The sequence below is a fragment of the Lampetra planeri genome, chromosome 61 (genome assembly GCF_965212315.1).
Source record: "Lampetra planeri chromosome 61, kcLamPlan1.2.h2, whole genome shotgun sequence".
Taxonomy (NCBI): Eukaryota; Metazoa; Chordata; class Hyperoartia; order Petromyzontiformes; family Petromyzontidae; genus Lampetra; species Lampetra planeri.
The window spans coordinates 673,523-692,313 of record NC_136167.1 but is presented as its reverse complement, the minus strand read 5'-3'; the positions used below and the strand labels follow the sequence as shown (position 1 = coordinate 692,313).

Genomic DNA, 18,791 nt, shown 5'->3' with positions numbered 1-18,791 from the left:
TTTGTCACTCATTGCGGGTAGGGTACGGGTACCCTACCCGGCCGGGTACGGGTACCCGTTTGCGACCCTGGTGCGGCCGGGTACGAGTACGGGTAAGGAATCAAAACCCGTTTGCGACCTCTGGTGTGCGTGTGTGCGCGTGTGTGTGCGCGTGCGCATGTGTGTCTGTGTGCGTGTGTGTGTGGGGAGCGGTGGTGCAGCGGTTAGCGCGCTGCGCTATGAACCCGGCGACCCGGGTTCGATTCCCGCTCGCGGCCAACACCCACAGTGACGATCATCTGAACCGGTCCCGGGCCTCCCCTAGGTCGACTCAGCCTCAAATGAGTACCTGGTGCGGTGTGTAAACATCGCGGCTGGGGAGCAAAGGCGGTCGGGCGTGGTGCTGGCAACCCCACCCCCTTGTGTACCGTTCCGGCCTTCATAGGTGCTCGCTAACAGCACTTGCCCCTACAGTCTGTTAAGGCTATACGGGGGATCTTTGTCTTTTGTGTGCGCATGCGTGTGCGTGCGTGTGCCCGACTTTCGCCGCAGTGATCAACGGAGAGAAAGCCACTCTGGAAACGCCAACATTTGCGCAGAAACGCCAGCGGACGCTGGACATGCTGATACGCTCCATGTACCAGGACTACACGCCCGACCTCTACAAGGTGAGAGCGTGAGTCAAGCCAGAGAGGACGAGGAGGATGAGGCCGCCTCAACCCCCTACCGGGACATGTGAAGAGCCTTATAGCACTCTCTCTCTCTCCCTCCCTCTCTCTCTCCAGAACATGCTGAACCGCCGCTCTCTGAGCGACGTGCTACCCGAGTCGCCGCGCTCGGCGAGGAAGAAGGAGGAGGCACGCCGGGCAGAGTTCGTCCGCGTTGGGCAGGTGGGCACCCCCCCACCACCACCCCCCCCCACCAACCCCCCCGCCCTACCACCCCCCCCCACCAACCCCCATCCACCACCCCCCACCACCCACCACCACCCCCCACCACCCACCACCACCACCCACCACCACCCCCCCACCACCCCCCACCACCCACCACCACCCCCTTCACCACCCCCTTCACCACCCCCACCACCCCCCCACCACCCCCCCCACCACCACCCCCCACCAACCCCCCCCTACCAACCCCCCCACAACCCCCACCAACCCCCATCCACCACCCACCACCACCCCCTCCCCACCCCCCCCCACCACCACCCCCCCACCAACCCCCCCCCTACCAACCCCCCCACCAACCCCCACCAACCCCCATCCACCACCCACCACCACCCCCCCACCACCCCCCCACCACCCCCCCCCCACCCCCCCACCACCCCCCCCCCCCACCCGCCCCCCACACGACTCACCACGTGGGGGGGCTGCCCCCCCTTACCCTCGAGGAACTCCGGCCCCCGCGTCCGACTTCGCAGTCGCTTCCGTCGGGCAAATGCTTATTGATAATCGATAATTGGTTTCGATTTAAAGCTTTCGTGACTGCAGGGATTCATCTTCTTGGTTCTTTCGGTAAAGTCACGTAGAATGGAAATAATAAAATAATAAAAATAAACATTATATTATATTACGTTTTATATTTTCATTATTTTATTATTTCCATTCTACGTGACTTTACTGAAAGAACCAAGAAGATGATAATTGTTTTTTACCCTTCTATCTGGCAACAAAACTGACACCTTTTTTACAAGGAGTCATGTCTGCATTGACCACAATACCTGCAGTCATAACGCAAACTAAAAACACAACTCTGATAATGTATGCACTGTCCTTGAAGTTGATTGGTCCACACCCGAGACAGCTTTTCTTAGAGCCTAGTCTCACCTGGTGTTGGACCAGATGACGCCAAAAGGCGCACAACTCAAAGACAATGCACCGTCAGAGTATGAGAGCTCGAGGTGCAAATGCTTGTTGTTGATGGTTGTTGTTTGATGGTTGTTGTTGTTGTTGTTGTTTGGTTGTTGTGTAGGCGCTAAAGCTGAAGACGATCGTGCGCGGGGACGCTCCGACGAGTCTGGCGACGACGGGGCTGTGCAGGAAGGAGGTGAGCGAGACCCATCGCAGGCAACGGCGCTCATCCCGCTCCCCTCGAGCTGAGCAGCACGTGGAGATGGAATGAGACAATCGTCGCTGACGCTGATTGGTCCACACCAGAGACGGCGGCCATCTTCTTTAGTAGACCAATCAGTCTCAGCGACAATGCCACTCACGCTCGCTTACTCACTCACGCTCACTCGCTCGCGATCACTCACGTTGACTCAATCACTCACGCTCATTCACTCATGCTCACTCACTCACACTCACTCTCACTCACTCACTCACGCTCACTCATGCTCGCTCACTCACTCACGCACGCTCACTCATGCTCACTCACTCACGCTCACTCACTTACTCACTCACTCACGCTCACTCACTCATGCTCACTCATTCACTCACGCTCACTCACGCTCGCTCACTCACTCACGCACGCTCACTCATGCTCACTCACTCACGCTCACTCACTTACTCACTCACTCACGCACGCTCACTCATTCTCACTCACTCACTCACGCTCACTCACGCTCGCTCACTCACTCACGCACGCTCACTCATGCTCACTCACTCACGCTCACTCACTTACTCACTCACTCACGCTCATTCACTCACGCTCACTCACTCACTCACTCACGCACACTCACTCACGCTCGCTCACTCACTCACGCACGCTCACTCACTCACTCACTCACGCACGCTCACTCATGCTCACTCACTCACGCTCACTCACTTACTCACTCACTCACGCTCACTCACTCACGCTCACTCACTCACTCACGCACGCTCACTCACGCTCGCTCACTCACTCACGCTCACTCACTTACTCACTCACTCACGCTCACTCACTCACTTACGCACGCTCACTCATGCTCACTCAGGTGAAGAACAGGACTGTCGGAAATACAGCGTCTGAATGAACATCACCAAGCGAATAGCTGTGTCAGTGTGTGTAGTAGCTGTGTCAGTGTGTAGCAGCTGTGTCAGTGTGTGTACCTGCTGTGTCAGTGTGTGTAGTAGCTGTGTCAGTGTGTGTAGTAGCTGTGTCAGTGTGTGTAGCTGTGTCAGTGTGTGTAGCAGCTGTGTCAGTGTGTGTAGTAGCTGTGTCAGTGTGTGTACCTGCTGTGTCAGTGTGTGTAGCAGCTGTGTCAGTGTGTGTAGCTGTGTCAGTGTGTGTAGTAGCTGTGTCAGTGTGTGTAGCAGCTGTGTCAGTGTGTGTACCTGCTGTGTCAGTGTGTGTAGCTGTGTGAGTGTGTGTAGTAGCTGTGTCAGTGTGTGTAGCAGCTGTGTCAGTGTGTGTACCTGCTGTGTCAGTGTGTGTAGTAGCTGTGTCAGTGTGTGTAGTAGCTGTGTCAGTGTGTGTAGCTGTGTCAGTGTGTGTAGCAGCTGTGTCAGTGTGTACCTGCTGTGTCAGTGTGTGTAGTAGCTGTGTCAGTGTGTGTACCTGCTGTGTCAGTGTGTGTAGCAGCTGTGTCAGTGTGTGTAGCTGTGTCAGTGTGTGTAGTAGCTGTGTCAGTGTGTGTAGCAGCTGTGTCAGTGTGTGTACCTGCTGTGTCAGTGTGTGTAGCTGTGTCAGTGTGTGTAGTAGCTGTGTCAGTGTGTGTAGTAGCTGTGTCAGTGTGTGTAGTAGCTGTGTCAGTGTGTGTAGCAGCTGTGTCAGTGTGTGTAGCAGCTGTGTCAGTGTGTGTACATGCTGTGTCAGTGTGTGTAGCTGTGTCAGTGTGTGTAGCTGTGTCAGTGTGGTGTAGCAGCTGTGTCAGTGTGTGAAGCAGCTGTGTCAGTGTGTGTAGTAGCTGTGTCAGTGTGTGTAGTAGCTGTGTCAGTGTGTGTAGCTGTGTCAGTGTGTGCAGTAGCTGTGTCAGTGTGTGTAGTAGCTGTGTCAGTGTGTGTAGCTGTGTCAGTGTGTGTAGCAGCTGTGTCAGTGTGTGTAGTAGCTGTGTCAGTGTGTGTACCTGCTGTGTCAGTGTGTGTAGCTGTGTCAGTGTGTGTAGCAGCTGTGTCAGTGTGAGTAGTAGCTGTGTCAGTGTGTGTAGTAGCTGTGTCAGTGTGTGTAGTAGCTGTGTCAGTGTGTGTAGCAGCTGTGTCAGTGTGAGTAGTAGCTGTGTCAGTGTGTGTAGTAGCTGTGTCAGGGTGTGTAGTAGCTGTGTCAGTGTGAGTAGCTGCTGTGTCAGTGTGTGTAGTAGCTGTGTCAGTGTGTGTACCTGCTGTGTCAGTGTGTGTCCCTGCTGTGTCAGTGTGTGTAGTAGCTGTGTCAGTGTGTGTACCTGCTGTGTCAGTGTGTGTAGTAGCTGTGTCAGTGTGTATACCTGCTGTGTCAGTGTGTGTACCTGCTGTGTCAGTGTGTGTAGCAGCTGTGTCAGTGTGTAGCAGCTGTGTCAGTGTGAGTAGCTGCTGTGTCAGTGTGTGTACCTGCTGTGTCAGTGTGTGTAGCTGTGTCAGTGTGTGTAGCAGCTGTGTCAGTGTGAGTAGTAGCTGTGTCAGTGTGTGTACCTGCTGTGTCAGTGTGTGTAGCTGTGTCAGTGTGTGTAGCTGTGTCAGTGTGTGTAGTAGCTGTGTCAGTGTGTGTAGTAGCTGTGTCAGTGTGTGTAGTAGCTGTGTCAGTGTGTGTAGCAGCTGTGTCAGTGTGTGTAGCAGCTGTGTCAGTGTGTGTAGCAGCTGTGTCAGTGTGTGTAGCAGCTGTGTCAGTGTGTGTACCTGCTGTCGGTTGTCCTTGGAGTACGGGAGCATGGTGGACACGTGGAACATGATCTCGTGCCCCTGGTAGATGGACACGGGTGTGGCTGTGGCGCGGCCCCTGCAGGCATCTTGCTCGCGATGCTGCTGATGGACCGGCCCTCCACCCCCACAGAGGGTAGCCCCTCTATGGGGGGGGGGGGCAGTGGCATAACCTAACCTTGACCTAACCTTGACCTAACCTTGACCTAACCTTGACCTACCGCCTGGGTAACCCGTCACGCACCGCGCGAAAACGAACGAAAATGGACGAGTATCACCCGAATGTGTTACCCATGGCCTGACGCGTCTTTCGCGAACGTCTCTCGGGTGACAACGTTGGAAAGCCCCCCGAGCACTTTCTCCGCACGTGCATCGGGTCTCCTTCTTCGCAGACGCAGCGGGAAGGCAGCCGGGTGATGGTCCCGCGTTGTGCCGGACGAACGGCAGAGGTCGCAAACGGGTTTTGATTCCTTACTCGTACCCGTACCCGGCCGCACCAGGGTCGCAAACGGGTACCTGTACCCGTACCCTACCCGATACCCGGCTACCCGTTCCCGGCCAGGTATCGGGTAGGGTACTGTTACGGGTACCTGATTGCGACCTCTGGGATGAAGCCATGTTGCAGGCGCGGATGGCTTGATTCTAGGAACTTGAATTGTGAGAAGAGACAAGACGTTTGGAAATGAGTGACAAACGGTTACTCACCAGTGACTCACGGCCTACCCGTAGCCGTACCCGGCCGCACCAGGGTCGCAAACGGGTACTCGTACCCGTACCCGGACGGGTACGGGTAGCCAGGTATCGGGTAGGGTACGGGTATCGGGTACCCGGTTGCGACCTCTGACGAACGGTGGTCGGCCTGCGTTCATTGATGCGCTTGCCTCCCGCAGCCCTGGGAGCCGCAGTGCTACGGGCAGAACTTCCCGTACGAGGTGTACTGCGCCGACTCGTGGCGGGGCGGGCTGCTCGTCTCCACCGAGGCCGGCGTCCTGCTCCTCCACGGTACGCGGCGGCGGGGACGGCTCGACGCCACCGCCATCGCCACCGTCACCACCGCTACCGTCACCACCGCCATCGCCACCGCTACCATCACCACCACCGCTACCGTCACTACCGCTACTGCCACCACCGCCACCGCTACCGTCACCACCGCTACCACCGCTACCGTCAATACCATCACCACCACCGCCACCTTCACCACCGCCACCACCGCTACCGTCACCACCGCCACCACCGCTACCATCAATACCATCACCACCACCGCCACCGTCACCACCACCGCCACCGCTACCGTCACCACCGCCACCACCGCTACCGTCAATACCATCACCACCACCGCCACCGTCACCACCAGCGCCACCGCTACCGTCACCACCGCTACCGTCAATACCATCACCACCACCGCCACCGTCACCAACGCTGCTACCGTCACTACCGCCGTCACTACCGTCACCGCTACCATCACCACGGCTACCGTCACCGCCACCACCACCATCGCCAGAGCCAATGCGTTAACACCTTAGTCACTCGTATCAGATCACCTCAATAGGAGTTACCGCGACCCGCACATTACCGTGTCCCCCACGTGACTGTGATCCTCACGTGACCGTGACCCCCCACGTTACCGTGACCCCCATGTCACCGCGACCCCCCGCATCACCGTGACACCCACGTGACCGTGACCCCCACGTGACCGCGACCCCCCCACGTAACCATGACCCCCACGTCACTGCGACTCCCGCATCACCATGACCCCACGTGACCGCGACCCCCACGTGACCCCCCACGTCACCGCGACCCCACGTCACCGCAACCCCCCCGCGTTACACGCACGGACAGACAGAGCCGACGCCGCTAATCCCCCTTCCTCGTGACCCGGGCGTCGTTGGGAGCCTCCCTAACGCTGCCGCGCTCCCCTCGCCCCCCCAGAGGGACAGCCGCCGCTGCCCGTGCTGGACCGCAGCTTCTCCGTGCGCCAGATGAACGTGATCGAGGCGCTGGACATGCTGGTGCTACGCAACGAGAAGGGTGAGGGGGCGCCACGCCACGGACACGCCATGGACACACTAACTGTGAACTATTTGACGAGCTCCATTGGAACCTCATTTGCCAGTAAAAAATATGATAATTGGTTTTTTTACCCTTCCATCTGGCAACAAAACTGACACCTTTTTTTACAAGGAGTCATGTTTGCATAGACCACAATACCTGCAGTCACAATGCAAACAAAAAACACAACTCTGATAATGTATGCACTGTCCTTGAAGTTGATTGGTCCACACCCGAGACAGCTTTCCTTAGAGCCTAGTCTCACATGGTGTTGGACCAGATGACGCCAAAAGGCGCACAACTCAAAGGCAATGCACACATAACTCTGACCTCCTGCACATTATGAGAGTTATGTCTTTTGTTTGCATTATGGCTGCAGGTATTGTGGTCTATGTAAACATGACTCCTTGTAAAAAAGGTGTCAGTTTTGTTGCCAGATGGAAGGGTAAAAAAACAATTATCATATTTGACGAGCTATTTGTGTTTTTATTTGACGAGGTCAGGCCCCGCTGAGCTGCTATGTAAGCTCTTTCTTTCAGAAGCTGCCTGCAAGGAGTCACGTGTGTGTGTGTGTGTGGGCGTGTCCGCGTGCGTGCGTCACAGGCAAGGAGTCACGTGTGTGTGTGTGTGGGCGTGTCCGCGTGCGCGTGCGTCACAGGCAAGGAGTCACGTGTGTGTGTGAGGGCGTGTCCGCGTGCGTGTGCGTCATAGGCAAGGAGTCACGTGTGTGTGTGTGGGCGTGTCCGCGTGCGCGTGCGTCACAGGCAAGGAGTCACGTGTGTGTGTGTGAGCGTGTCCGCGTGCGTGTGCGTCACAGGCAAGGAGTCACGTGTGTGTGTGTGGGCGTGTCCACGTGCGCGTGCGTCACAGGCAAGGAGTCACGTGTGTGTGTGTGTGTGGGCGTGTCCGCGTGCGTGTGCGTCACAGGCAAGGAGTCACGTGTGTGTGTGTGTGGGCGTGTCCGTGCGCGTGCGTCACAGGCAAGGAGTCACGTGTGTGTGTGTGTGGGCGTGTCCGTGCGCGTGCGTCACAGGCAAGGAGTCACGTGTGTGTGTGTGTGTGGGCGTGTCCGCGTGCGCGTGCGTCACAGGCAAGGAGTCACGTGTGTGTGAGGGCGTGTCCGCGTGCGTGTGCGTCATAGGCAAGGAGTCACGTGTGTGTGTGTGTGTGGGCGTGTCCGCGTGCGCGTGCGTCACAGGCAAGGAGTCACGTGTTTGTGTGTGTGTGGGCGTGTCCGCGTGCGCGTGCGTCACAGGCAAGGAGTCACGTGTTTGTGTGTGTGTGGGCGTGTCCGCGTGCGCATCCGTCACAGGCAAGGAGTCACGTGTGTTTGTGTTCCGCCTGTCGGCCGTCTGGAAGTCGGTGGAGGAGCAGGCCGCGGTGCTCGGACGCGTCGAGTGCCGCGAGCACAAGCTGGAGAAGACCAAAGGTTGGGGGGGGGCGGGGGGGTGGGAGAGGGCACACACACACACGCACGCACGCACGCACACACGCACGTTCGCACGAACATACACACACGCGCACACACGCACGCACGCACATTCGCACGAATGTGCGTGCGTGTGTGTGTGTACGTGCGTGCGTGCAGGCTGCCACCTGTACGCCGTGAACACACACAGTGCGGCGGGCACCCTGCGCGTGGTGAGCGCGACACGCTACAAGCTGCTGCTCGCCACGTGGAGACGGCCGCCCGGCGGCGTGACGGCCGCCTCGCCCGTCGAGGAGTTCCAGTACATACGGGTGAGTTAGTCAGAGTACTGCCCTGCAGTACTGTCCTGTAGCATAGCGGAGTGCTGAGTAGATACGGGTGAGTTAGTCAGAGCACTGTCCTGTAGTACTGTCCTGTAGTACTGTCCTGTAGTAGTCCTGTAGCGTAGCGGAGTTCCAGTACATACGGGTGAGTTAGTCAGAGTACTGTCCTGTAGTACTGTCCTGTAGCATAGCGGAGTACTGAGTGGCTACGGGAGAGTGCAGCCGCTCTATGGAGATAACGATGATGTTGACGATGTTGACGATGTTGATGATGTTGATGATGTTGACGATGTACCGTCCAGGACATCTGTCTGTTAGACACTCCTCCTCTGATGATGATAATGTTGACGATGTTGACAACGACGTTGTTGATGTACCGACCAGGAGATCTGTCCGTTGGGCACTCCTCCTTCTCCTCTGATGTTGACGATGTTGATGATGTTGATGATGTTGATGATGTTGATGATGTTGACGATGTTGATGATGTTGATGTTGATGATGTTGATGATGTTGACGATGTTGACGATGTTGATGATGTTGACGATGTTGATGATGTTGACGATGTTGATGATGTTGATGATGTTGACGATGTTGACGATGTACCGTCCAGGACATCTGTCTGTTAGACACTCCTCCTCCTCTGATGTTGATGATGTTGATGATGTTAACGATGTTGATGATGATGATGTTAACGATGTTGACAACGACGTTGATGATGAAGATGCTGACGATCATGTTGACAATGACGTTGACGACGATGATGTCGACCGTCCAGGAGATCTGTCTGTCCGACACTCCTCCTCTGATGATGATGATGATGATGTTAACGATGTTGACGACGACGTTGTTGATGAAGATGCTGACGATCATGTTGACAATGACGATGTCGAAGACGATGTCGACCGTCCAGGAGATCTGTCTGTTAGACAATCCTCTTCCTCTGATGATGATGATGTTAACGATGTTGACGACGACGTTGTCGATGTACCGACCAGGAGATCTGTCCTTTGGGCACTCCTACTTCTCCTCTGATGTTGATGATGGTGATGATGTTGACGATGTTGATGATGTTGATGATGTTGACGATGTTGATGATGTTGATGATGTTGACGATGTTGATGATGATGATAATGTTAACGATGTTGACGACGACCTTGATGATGAAGATGCTGACGATCATGTTGACAATGACGTTGACGATCATGTTGACAATGACGTTGACGACGACGATGTCGACCGTCCAGGAGATCTGTCTGTCAGACACTCCTCCTCCTCTGATGATGATAATGTTAACGATGTTGACGACGATGTCGACGACGATGTCGACCGTCCAGGATATCTGTCTGTCCGACACTCCTCCTCCTCTGATGATGATGATGATGATGATGTTGAGGACGTTGTCGATGACGATGTCGACCGTCCAGGAGATCTGTCTGCCAGACACTCCTCCTCCTCCTCCTGTGATGATGATGATGATGATGTTAACGATGTTGACGACGACGATGTCGGCCGTCCAGGAGATCTGTCTGTCGGACACGCCGCTGGTGCTGACGCTGGTGGACGGCCCCACGGGCGAGAACGACAACGTGCTGTGCGTGGCCTACCGCCACCAGTTCGACCTCGTCAGCGAGAGCACCGGGGAGTGCCACCGCCTGCACACCGTGGACGCCAGCAAGGTGAGGCACACCGCCACCGTCACCACCGTCACCACCACCATCAACACCATCACCACTGCCGTCAGCAACGTCACCATCACCACCATCACAGCCACCATCACCGCCATCACCGCAATCACCACCGTCACCATCAACACCGTCACCACCACCACCACCATCAGCACCGTCACCACCACCACCATCACCACCACCACCACCACCGCCACCATCACCACCGTCACTACCACCATCAACACCATCACCACCATCACTGCCATCACCACCACCACCACCATCAATACCATCACCGCCATCACCACCATCACCACCATCACCACCATCACCACCATCGCCATCACCACCATCATAGCCACCATCAATCACTGCCATCACCTTGATCACCACCGCCTGCGCAACATCGTCATCATCATCATCGTCATCATCGTCATCATCATCGTCACAATGATCATCATCGTCATCATCATCATCATCGTCATCATCCTTGTCATCATCATCATCATCATCGTCATCATCGTCATCATCCTTGTCATCGTCATCATCGTCATCATCGTCATCATCATCGTCACAATGATCATCATCGTCATCATCGTCATCATCATCGTCACAATGATCATCGTCATCACCGTCATCATCATCGTCACAATGATCATCATCGTCATCATCGTCATCATCATCGTTACAATGATCATCATCATCGTCATCATCGTCATCATCATCGTCACAATGATCATCATCGTCATCGCCGTCATCGTCATCGCCGCCGCCATCATCCTCATTATTTTCGACCTCATCGACGCTGAGTGCCACTGTGCGTCTCTCCCAGGTGAACTTCGTCGCCGCGATTGATCTCTACGAGGATGGCGAAGCTGGCTTGCTCATCTGCTTCAACTGTGAGTTCCTCCTCCTCCATCATCATCATCATCACCACCATCATCATCGTCACCATCATTGTCACCATCATCACCATCATCATCACCACCATCATCATCACCATCATCACCATCATCACCATCATCACCATCATCATCACCATTATCATCTTCATCACCATCATCATCACCATCATCATCATCACCATCATCACCATCACCATCATCATCACCCACCCCCTCGTGTTTCCGCGCCGGCCTTCACAGGTGCCGCTTTGCGAGCAGCACTTGCCCCCAGAGCCACACGGGGCACCTTTGTCTTTGCAGACACCTGCTTTTACAAGAAGGTGCTGCCCTTCAACGGGAACTCGCCGCAGCTCCAGTCCTCCGCCTCGGACTACCACTTCACGTGGAACCAGCTGCCCAGCGCCATCGGTGAGGGCACCAGCGGCAACAACGTGGCCCACAAATTAACATCACCCAGCCCACGGATTCACTTCACACAGCCCACGAATTCACTTCACCCGGCCCACGAATTCACTTCACCCAGCCCACGAATTCACTTCACCCAGCCCACCGATTCACGTCACCCAGCCCACAAATTCACTTCACCCAGCCCACAAATTCACCTCACCCAGCATACGACTTCACGTCACCCAGCCCACAAAATCACTTCACCCAGCCCACAATTTCACTTCACCCAGCCGACAAATTCACTTCACCCAGCCCACAATTTCACTTCACCCAGCCCACAACTTCACCTCACCCAGCCCACGAATTCACTTCACCCAGCCCACGAATTCACTTCACCCAGCCCACAAATTAACTTCACTCAGCCCACAACTTCACCTCACCCAGCCCACGGATTAATTTCACCCAGCCCACAATTTCACCTCACCCAGCCCACGGATTCACTTCACCCAGCCTACAATTTCACTTCACCCAGCCCACGGATTCACTTCACCCAGCCCACAATTTAACCTCACCCAGCCCACGGATTCACTTCACTCAGCCCACAATTTCACTTCACCCAGCCCACAATTTCACCTCACCCAGCCCACGGATTCACTTCACCCAGCCCACGACTTCACCTCACCCAGCCCTCGTCATTGTCCGACGTTTCGCTCACGCGTGCAAGTTGGACCTTCTTCAGGAGCCTCAAAATAGTACCTGGTGCTGTGTAGTAAACATCGCCACTGGGGAGACAAAGGCGGCCGGGCGTGGTGCTGGCCACCCACCCCCTCGTGTGCCACAGTGCCGGTAGCCTTCACAGGTGCTGCTCGCTGACAGCACTTGCCCCAGCAGTCTGCTAAGGCTACACGGGGGACCTTTGCCTCTGTGTGTGTGTGTCTGTGCGTGTAGTTTGCGCGTTCCCGTATATTCTGGCGTTCACCATCGACTCCATCGAGATCCGGCTCGTGGTCAACGGCAACCTCGTCCACACCACCATCGTGCCAGACCTGAGCCTCATCTCGTCACGGGTGTGTGACGCTGTGTGACGCTGTGTGTGTGACGCTGTGTGTGACGCTGTGTGTGTGACGCTGTGTGTGACGCTGTGTGTGATGCTGTGTGTGTCGCTGTGTGTGTGACGCTGTGTGTTGCTGTGTGCCGCTGTGTGTGACACTGTGTGTTGATATATAATGCTTTATGATGCGCTGTGACGCTGTGTGTGACGCTGAGTAATGCTGCATGATGCTGTATGACGCTGTGTGTGTGACGCTGTGTGTGACTGTGTGTGTGACGCTGTGTGTGTGACGATGTGTGTGTGACGCTGTGCGTGTGTGACGCTGTGTGTGTGACGCTGTGTGTGTGACGCTGCGTGTGTGACGCTGTGTGTGACTGTGTGTGTGATGCTGTGTGTGTGATGCTGTGTGTGTGACGCTGCGTGTGTGACGCTGTGTGTGACTGTGTGTGCGATGCTGTGTGTGTGACGCTGTGTGTGTGACGCTGTGTGTGACGCTGTGTGTGTGACGCTGTGTGTGTGACGCTGTGTGTGTGACGCTGTGTGTGACGCTGTGTGTGTGACGCTGCGTGTGTGACGCTATGCGTGTGATGCTGTGTGTGTGACGCTGTGTGTGTGACGCTGTGTGTCTGACGCTGTGTGTGCCGCTGTGTATGATGCTGCGTGTGTGACGCTGTGTGTGACGCTGTGTGTTGATGTATGATGCTGTATGACGCTATGTATGATGCTGTATGACGCTATGTATGATGCTGTGTGCGTGACGCTGTGTGTATGGTGCTGTGTGTGTGACGCTGTGTGTGTGATGCTGTGTGTGTGACGCTGTGTGTGTGACGCTGTGTGTGACTGTGTGTGTGACGCTGTGTGTGTGACGCTGTGTGTGTGACGCTGTGTGTGACTGTGTGCGTGACGCTGTGTGTGTGACACTGTGTGTGATGCTGTGTGTGTGACGCTGTGTGTGCCACTGTGTATGACGCTGTGTGTGTGACGCTGCGTGTGTGACGCTGCGCGTGTGATGCTGTGTGTGTGACGCTGTGTGTGTGACGCTGTGTGTGCCGCTGTGTGTGTGACACTGTGTGTGTGCCGCTGTGTATGACGCTGTGTGTGTGACGCTGTGTGTGTGACGCTGTGCGTGACACTGTGTGTATGACGCTGTGCGTGTGACGCTGTGCGTGACGCCAGTCGGACATCTTCTTCATGGCGTCGGGCCTGGTGACGTCGCGGCGCTGCTCCACGGAGCACAGCGCCGTCACCACGCCGCAGACGCCTCCCGGCGACGAGGAGCCGGCGCTGCCGCCCGCCCTGTCGCAGGACGGTGAGGACGGCCCTCGGGTCAGCGGTCACGTGACCACGCGCCACGCTGCCGCTCGCACTGCTGACGACGATGATGATGTCCCTCCACCCCCCTCCCGCCCGCCACAGGGGAGCATCAGCCGCGTCACATCTACAAGATCCCTCTCAGCAACCTGGTGGGGAGGAGCATCGAAAGGCCCTTGAAGTCACCCCTGGTGGCCGTGGCCACTAGCCCACAGGCGGCCCCCGGCGGGGGCGGGGGGGGCGGGGGGGCCGCCCAGCCGCCCCCCATCCCGGCGTCGCACTCCCTGCCATCGACGCGAATGGAGATCAAGGAGATCGCGACGCGCACTCGCAGGGAGCTGCTGGGTGAGCTCGGGGCGGGTGGAGGAGTGGATGGGTGGATGGGTGGGCGGTTTGCGGTGGACGAGAGGACGGGGGAATGGACAAGTGGATGACTAGACGGATGGGTGGGGCGAGTGGAGAGGTGAATGGAGGAGAGGACGGATTAATGGACGACTGGATGGGTGAATGGACGACTGGGTGGGTGAATGGACGACTAGATGGGTGAATGGACGACTAGATGGGTGAATGGACGACTAGATTGGTGAATGGACGACTGGGTGGATGAATGGACGACTAGATGGGTGAATGGACGACTGGATGGGTGAATGGTCGACTATATGGGTGAATGGACGACTGGGTAGATGAATGGACGACTGGGTGGGTGAATGGACGACTAGATGGGTGAATGGACGACTGGGTGGATGAATGGACGACTAAATGGGTGAATGGACGACTAGACGGATGGAGGACTGGGTGGGTGAATGGACGACTGGGTGGGTGAATGGACAACCGGATGGATGATTGGACTACTAGACGGATGGAAGACTGGGGGGGGGGGTGAATGGACGTCACGTTGATTTTAAATGGAGAGGGAAAAACCGGAGGACCCCGAGAAAAATCCACACGACCACAGGGAGAGAGACGCAAACTCCAAATATGCAGCAGCAGGCGTCAGGGTCGGGATCGAACCCACGACCTCCTGTAGACCAGGCGAGGTAGTTAACATCTCCTAGCACTGTGATGATGAGAGAGAGAGAGACACGTAAACTCCAAATATACAGCAGCAGGCGTCAGCGTCGGGATCGAACCCACGACCTCCTGTAGACCAGGCGAGGTGGTTAACATCTCCTAGCCAATCTTAATTTTAGAACTTTCGTGACTGCAGGAATTATTATTTGTTTCTTTCGGTTAAGTCACGTCTAAAGATAAAATAATAAATTAAATTAAATAATAGAATACGACGTTTCGATTGCAACACAAGCAATCATCATCAGGTATAATGAAATAGCGACATAAAATCTAACCAGAAAACTATAGACAGACATATTAGCAGACAGATATCACCAAGATACATAGCGAGAGCAACACAGGTAACAGAGAGGGGTGATCGTCTCTGTGTGGTGGCCTTAAATAGACAGAGGGGGCGGAGGCAGAGAGAGGGAGGAGGGTTAGAGAAAAAATTAGCATATCAATGAGTGGTCAACAGACGTGGTGCTGCGAATGCGATGGCACGGCAAGCAAGCCTGAAAATCAGGAGGACACATTAAAATTAAATAACCACCACACAGAGACGATTAAAATTAAGATTGAACCACTTCTACGGGGAAGTTTTAAGCTTATCTTTTTTCTCTCTCTCTGGCGACTTGTTTTCTCTGCCTGTGTCCTCTCTTTAGATTGTTCACACTTAAATTCTAACCCGGTTGCGACCTCTGATGAACGGTCACCAACGCGGTGTGCAGGCCTCTCTGAAGATCTCCCGCAGGCCCGAGGGGACGCTGCAAGCGGGAAGCAAAGGTGGCCCCGGGGGGGGGGGCCCTCCGGGGAGAGAGCGTGCCCCCCACGGTCAACCAGCAGCGACAGGTGACTAACACAGACGCATGCGATTCACCGTGTGTGTATGTGTGCGTGTGTCACCTATTGTGTGTGGGGAGCGGTGGTGTAGCGGTTAGCGCTACGCTGCGCTATGAACCTGGCGACACGGGTTCGATTCCCGCTCACGGCCAACACCGGTGACGATTATCTGAACCGGTCCTGGGTCTCCCCTAGGTCGACTCGGCCTCAAATGAGTACCCGGTGGGGTGTGTAAACATCGCCACTGGGGGGACAAAGGCGGTCGGGCGTGGTGCTACCCACCCCCTCGTATACCATTCCGGCTTTCATAGGTGCTCGCTAACAGCACTTGCCCCTACAGTCTGTTAATGCTATACGGGGTATTTTTGTCTTTGTCACCTTTGTCACCTATTACACACAAATACAAAGATCCCCCGTATAGACTAAATAGACTCATAATCAACGTTTTTTGGGTTTAGATCGCGTTATTTATTAATGTGTCGTAACCCTCCACCACCCGACACGGTCGATCAGCAAACAAAGTGTCACGTTGACAAAAGACAAAATAGTTCACTGCTTTAGCCCCACCGGTGTGTTGAAGCGTGAATCCGATGAGCAAGGAAGCTCTTTTCACCCATATCCACCCACCCCACTCCACCCCCAGGTTCACATCTCGCAGCTTCGAGTCGTCCTCTTCGTCGGGGGGCACGGAGCCGCCCCTCTCGTCCGGCGCGTCGCAGGAGGCGGACGGCATCGGCACCGGCGATGGCGGCGACGTCGTCGGCGTGATGGCGGCGTGCGTGTCGGTCGCGTCGGACGCGGCGGCGGTCGCCGGCCTGGCCACGGCGTGCGTGGCCGCGGCGCGCGGCAGGAGGAGGCCGCGGCCCCCCGGGGGAGCCGAACCGTCGAGCCCCTTCCGCCTGTCTGCGTCGCTCGACGAGGGAGACGACGTCGATCTCAAGTGATGGCGGCGGCGGTGATGGTGATGATGGTGATGATGATGACGACGATGATGACAACGATGATGATGACGATGGTGACAACGATGATAATGATGACGACGATGATGATGACGACGATGATGACGACAATGATGATGACCACTATGACGATGACAATAACAATGATAATGACCACGATGATGACAACGATGAAAATGATGACGACGATGATGACGACGACGATGATGATCATGACGATGACAATAACAATGATAATGACCACGATGATGAAAACGATGATAATGATGACGACGATGATGACGATGACGACGACAATAACAATGATAATGACCACGATGATGACGACAATGAAGATGATGACGACGATGATGACGATAGCCGCACCTCTTTCACCCCTCCCTCCCCATTGGCGCTGGGTCCATGCACCAGGCGCGGCTGCCGCACAGTGGCAAAGCGACCCCACCGGCGTGGCCAAAGGTCGATCGCTCAATGCAGGCGGTCCGGGCTTGCAATATGGGACTGTCGTCATTAGGTGCGGACATACCTGTCAACCCATTATCGGTGCCCGCATTATCACAGACCAATTCAGAGCTTGTTGATCACCCCATAGCCCATCGTGAATCTCAACGTTCACCCCACAAAGTCCCATCATCACAAAGGGAGAAACACAAACAAATGGACAAAAAACTTTTGCCCGTACTGAAACGTCCGTACGCCCGTACGGACCTGAAAACTCAATTTCCCTGCGTAAGAATACGGGGGGTAAACCGTGATGGGTTGACCCGGTGTGTACTACCACTCGGGTACGAGGTTTGCTTACCCCTAGCAATGCTACGGTGTTATTGTAACCCTGGATTTGCCCCCCCTGTAATCCTGTGCAGAGGTTTAGACTACGATAAGGAAGGATGGATTTTGAAATGAGGCACTGGCTTTGGGGGGGGTGGGGAGACATCTTGTTAATTAGTGACGTTTCAAATGTATCACGCCAACGTGGGCGAGACAATTTGAATAAAATTTGCATAAATTAAATCAGAGGAGCCAGATCGCAGAGAGCTGGGGGTCAGTGTTGTAATTCATGGTGACGATGTCATCGTCGTCGTGACGTCATCGCCGTGATGTCATCATCGTGATTATGACATCACGACGATGTCGTCATCATAATGACATCGTGATGATGACGTAGTGATGATGACGTCATGGTGATGACGTCTCCGTCATGATGTCATGATCGTGATGTCATAATCGTCATCATCATCGCAGTGCCACGATTTCAATTATTTCTCCACTGCCATCTCTGTGTCTGTGTGCACGTGCTCATTGCGTCTCCACCAGATCACACACTCACCAGAGCGGTGAAGTATGGACAGATATCTTGCCCAAATCCCCCTTCTCCCCCCACCCCCCTTCCCCAGCCTTAACGCTTGGGAAAATCCTTCATCCAGCAGTAGAAAGACCATGGCCGCCGCCTACGACGATGACGATCACCTTCTTGGTTCTTTCGGTAAAGTCACGTAGAAGGAAAATAATAAAATAATACAAATAAAACATTATAAAGTAATTCTCACGACGTTTCGGCCACAACGCAAGCAGCCGTCTTCATAGACTCAACAGGTCTGTTCTCCACCTGATGACGGCTGCTTGCGTTGTGGCCGAAACGTCGTGAGAATTATTTTATTATGTTTTATTTGTTATCATTTTATTATTTTCCTTCTCCGTGACTTTACCGAAAGAACCAAGAAGATGAATCGCTGCAGTCACGAAAGCTTTAAATCGAGATGATGATCACTTTGACGATGATCACTTTGACGATGATCACCTTGACGAAGCTTTGGCCCCCGAGTTCAATTCCCTCCCAGATGCCTCTCGCTTTCCGAAGCCCCTGGGGCTGTACCCGAGCGACTTGCCACCGACCACGCCGGCGGGTGCCGTTTACCACCTCGGTTAACCCCAACGCTCGCACTTTGTTTCTCTCAGTCATCGCACGGCGCGTGTCCCACTTTGCCTGCCCTCGACGGGATGACGACGCGGATGGGTTTTTGGATTTGAACTGCCGCGGCTCACGCCTTTCAGTTGTGCAAACGTGAGTTTATGGGTAGTGTTGAGTCTAT

General features: G+C 55.1%; 1 protein-coding gene across 1 annotated transcript in view; it reads left to right on the top strand.

Moving 5' to 3' along the window:
• The window catches only part of GARNL3 (GTPase activating Rap/RanGAP domain like 3), a 71,531-nt gene extending 53,372 nt beyond the window's left edge, over positions 1 to 18,159 (top strand). The window contains exons 15-29 of the mRNA XM_078619080.1: positions 532 to 647; positions 765 to 869; positions 1,951 to 2,025; positions 5,618 to 5,729; positions 6,657 to 6,755; positions 8,089 to 8,205; positions 8,365 to 8,516; positions 10,046 to 10,204; positions 11,028 to 11,094; positions 11,401 to 11,508; positions 12,436 to 12,554; positions 13,715 to 13,847; positions 13,955 to 14,194; positions 15,631 to 15,751; positions 16,386 to 18,159. Coding sequence (XP_078475206.1) covers positions 532 to 647; positions 765 to 869; positions 1,951 to 2,025; positions 5,618 to 5,729; positions 6,657 to 6,755; positions 8,089 to 8,205; positions 8,365 to 8,516; positions 10,046 to 10,204; positions 11,028 to 11,094; positions 11,401 to 11,508; positions 12,436 to 12,554; positions 13,715 to 13,847; positions 13,955 to 14,194; positions 15,631 to 15,751; positions 16,386 to 16,686 — 2,024 coding nt within the window. The 3' untranslated portion in view covers positions 16,687 to 18,159. The remainder of the gene's footprint in view (positions 1 to 531; positions 648 to 764; positions 870 to 1,950; positions 2,026 to 5,617; positions 5,730 to 6,656; positions 6,756 to 8,088; positions 8,206 to 8,364; positions 8,517 to 10,045; positions 10,205 to 11,027; positions 11,095 to 11,400; positions 11,509 to 12,435; positions 12,555 to 13,714; positions 13,848 to 13,954; positions 14,195 to 15,630; positions 15,752 to 16,385) is intronic.
• The last annotated feature ends 632 nt before the right edge of the window (positions 18,160 to 18,791 follow it).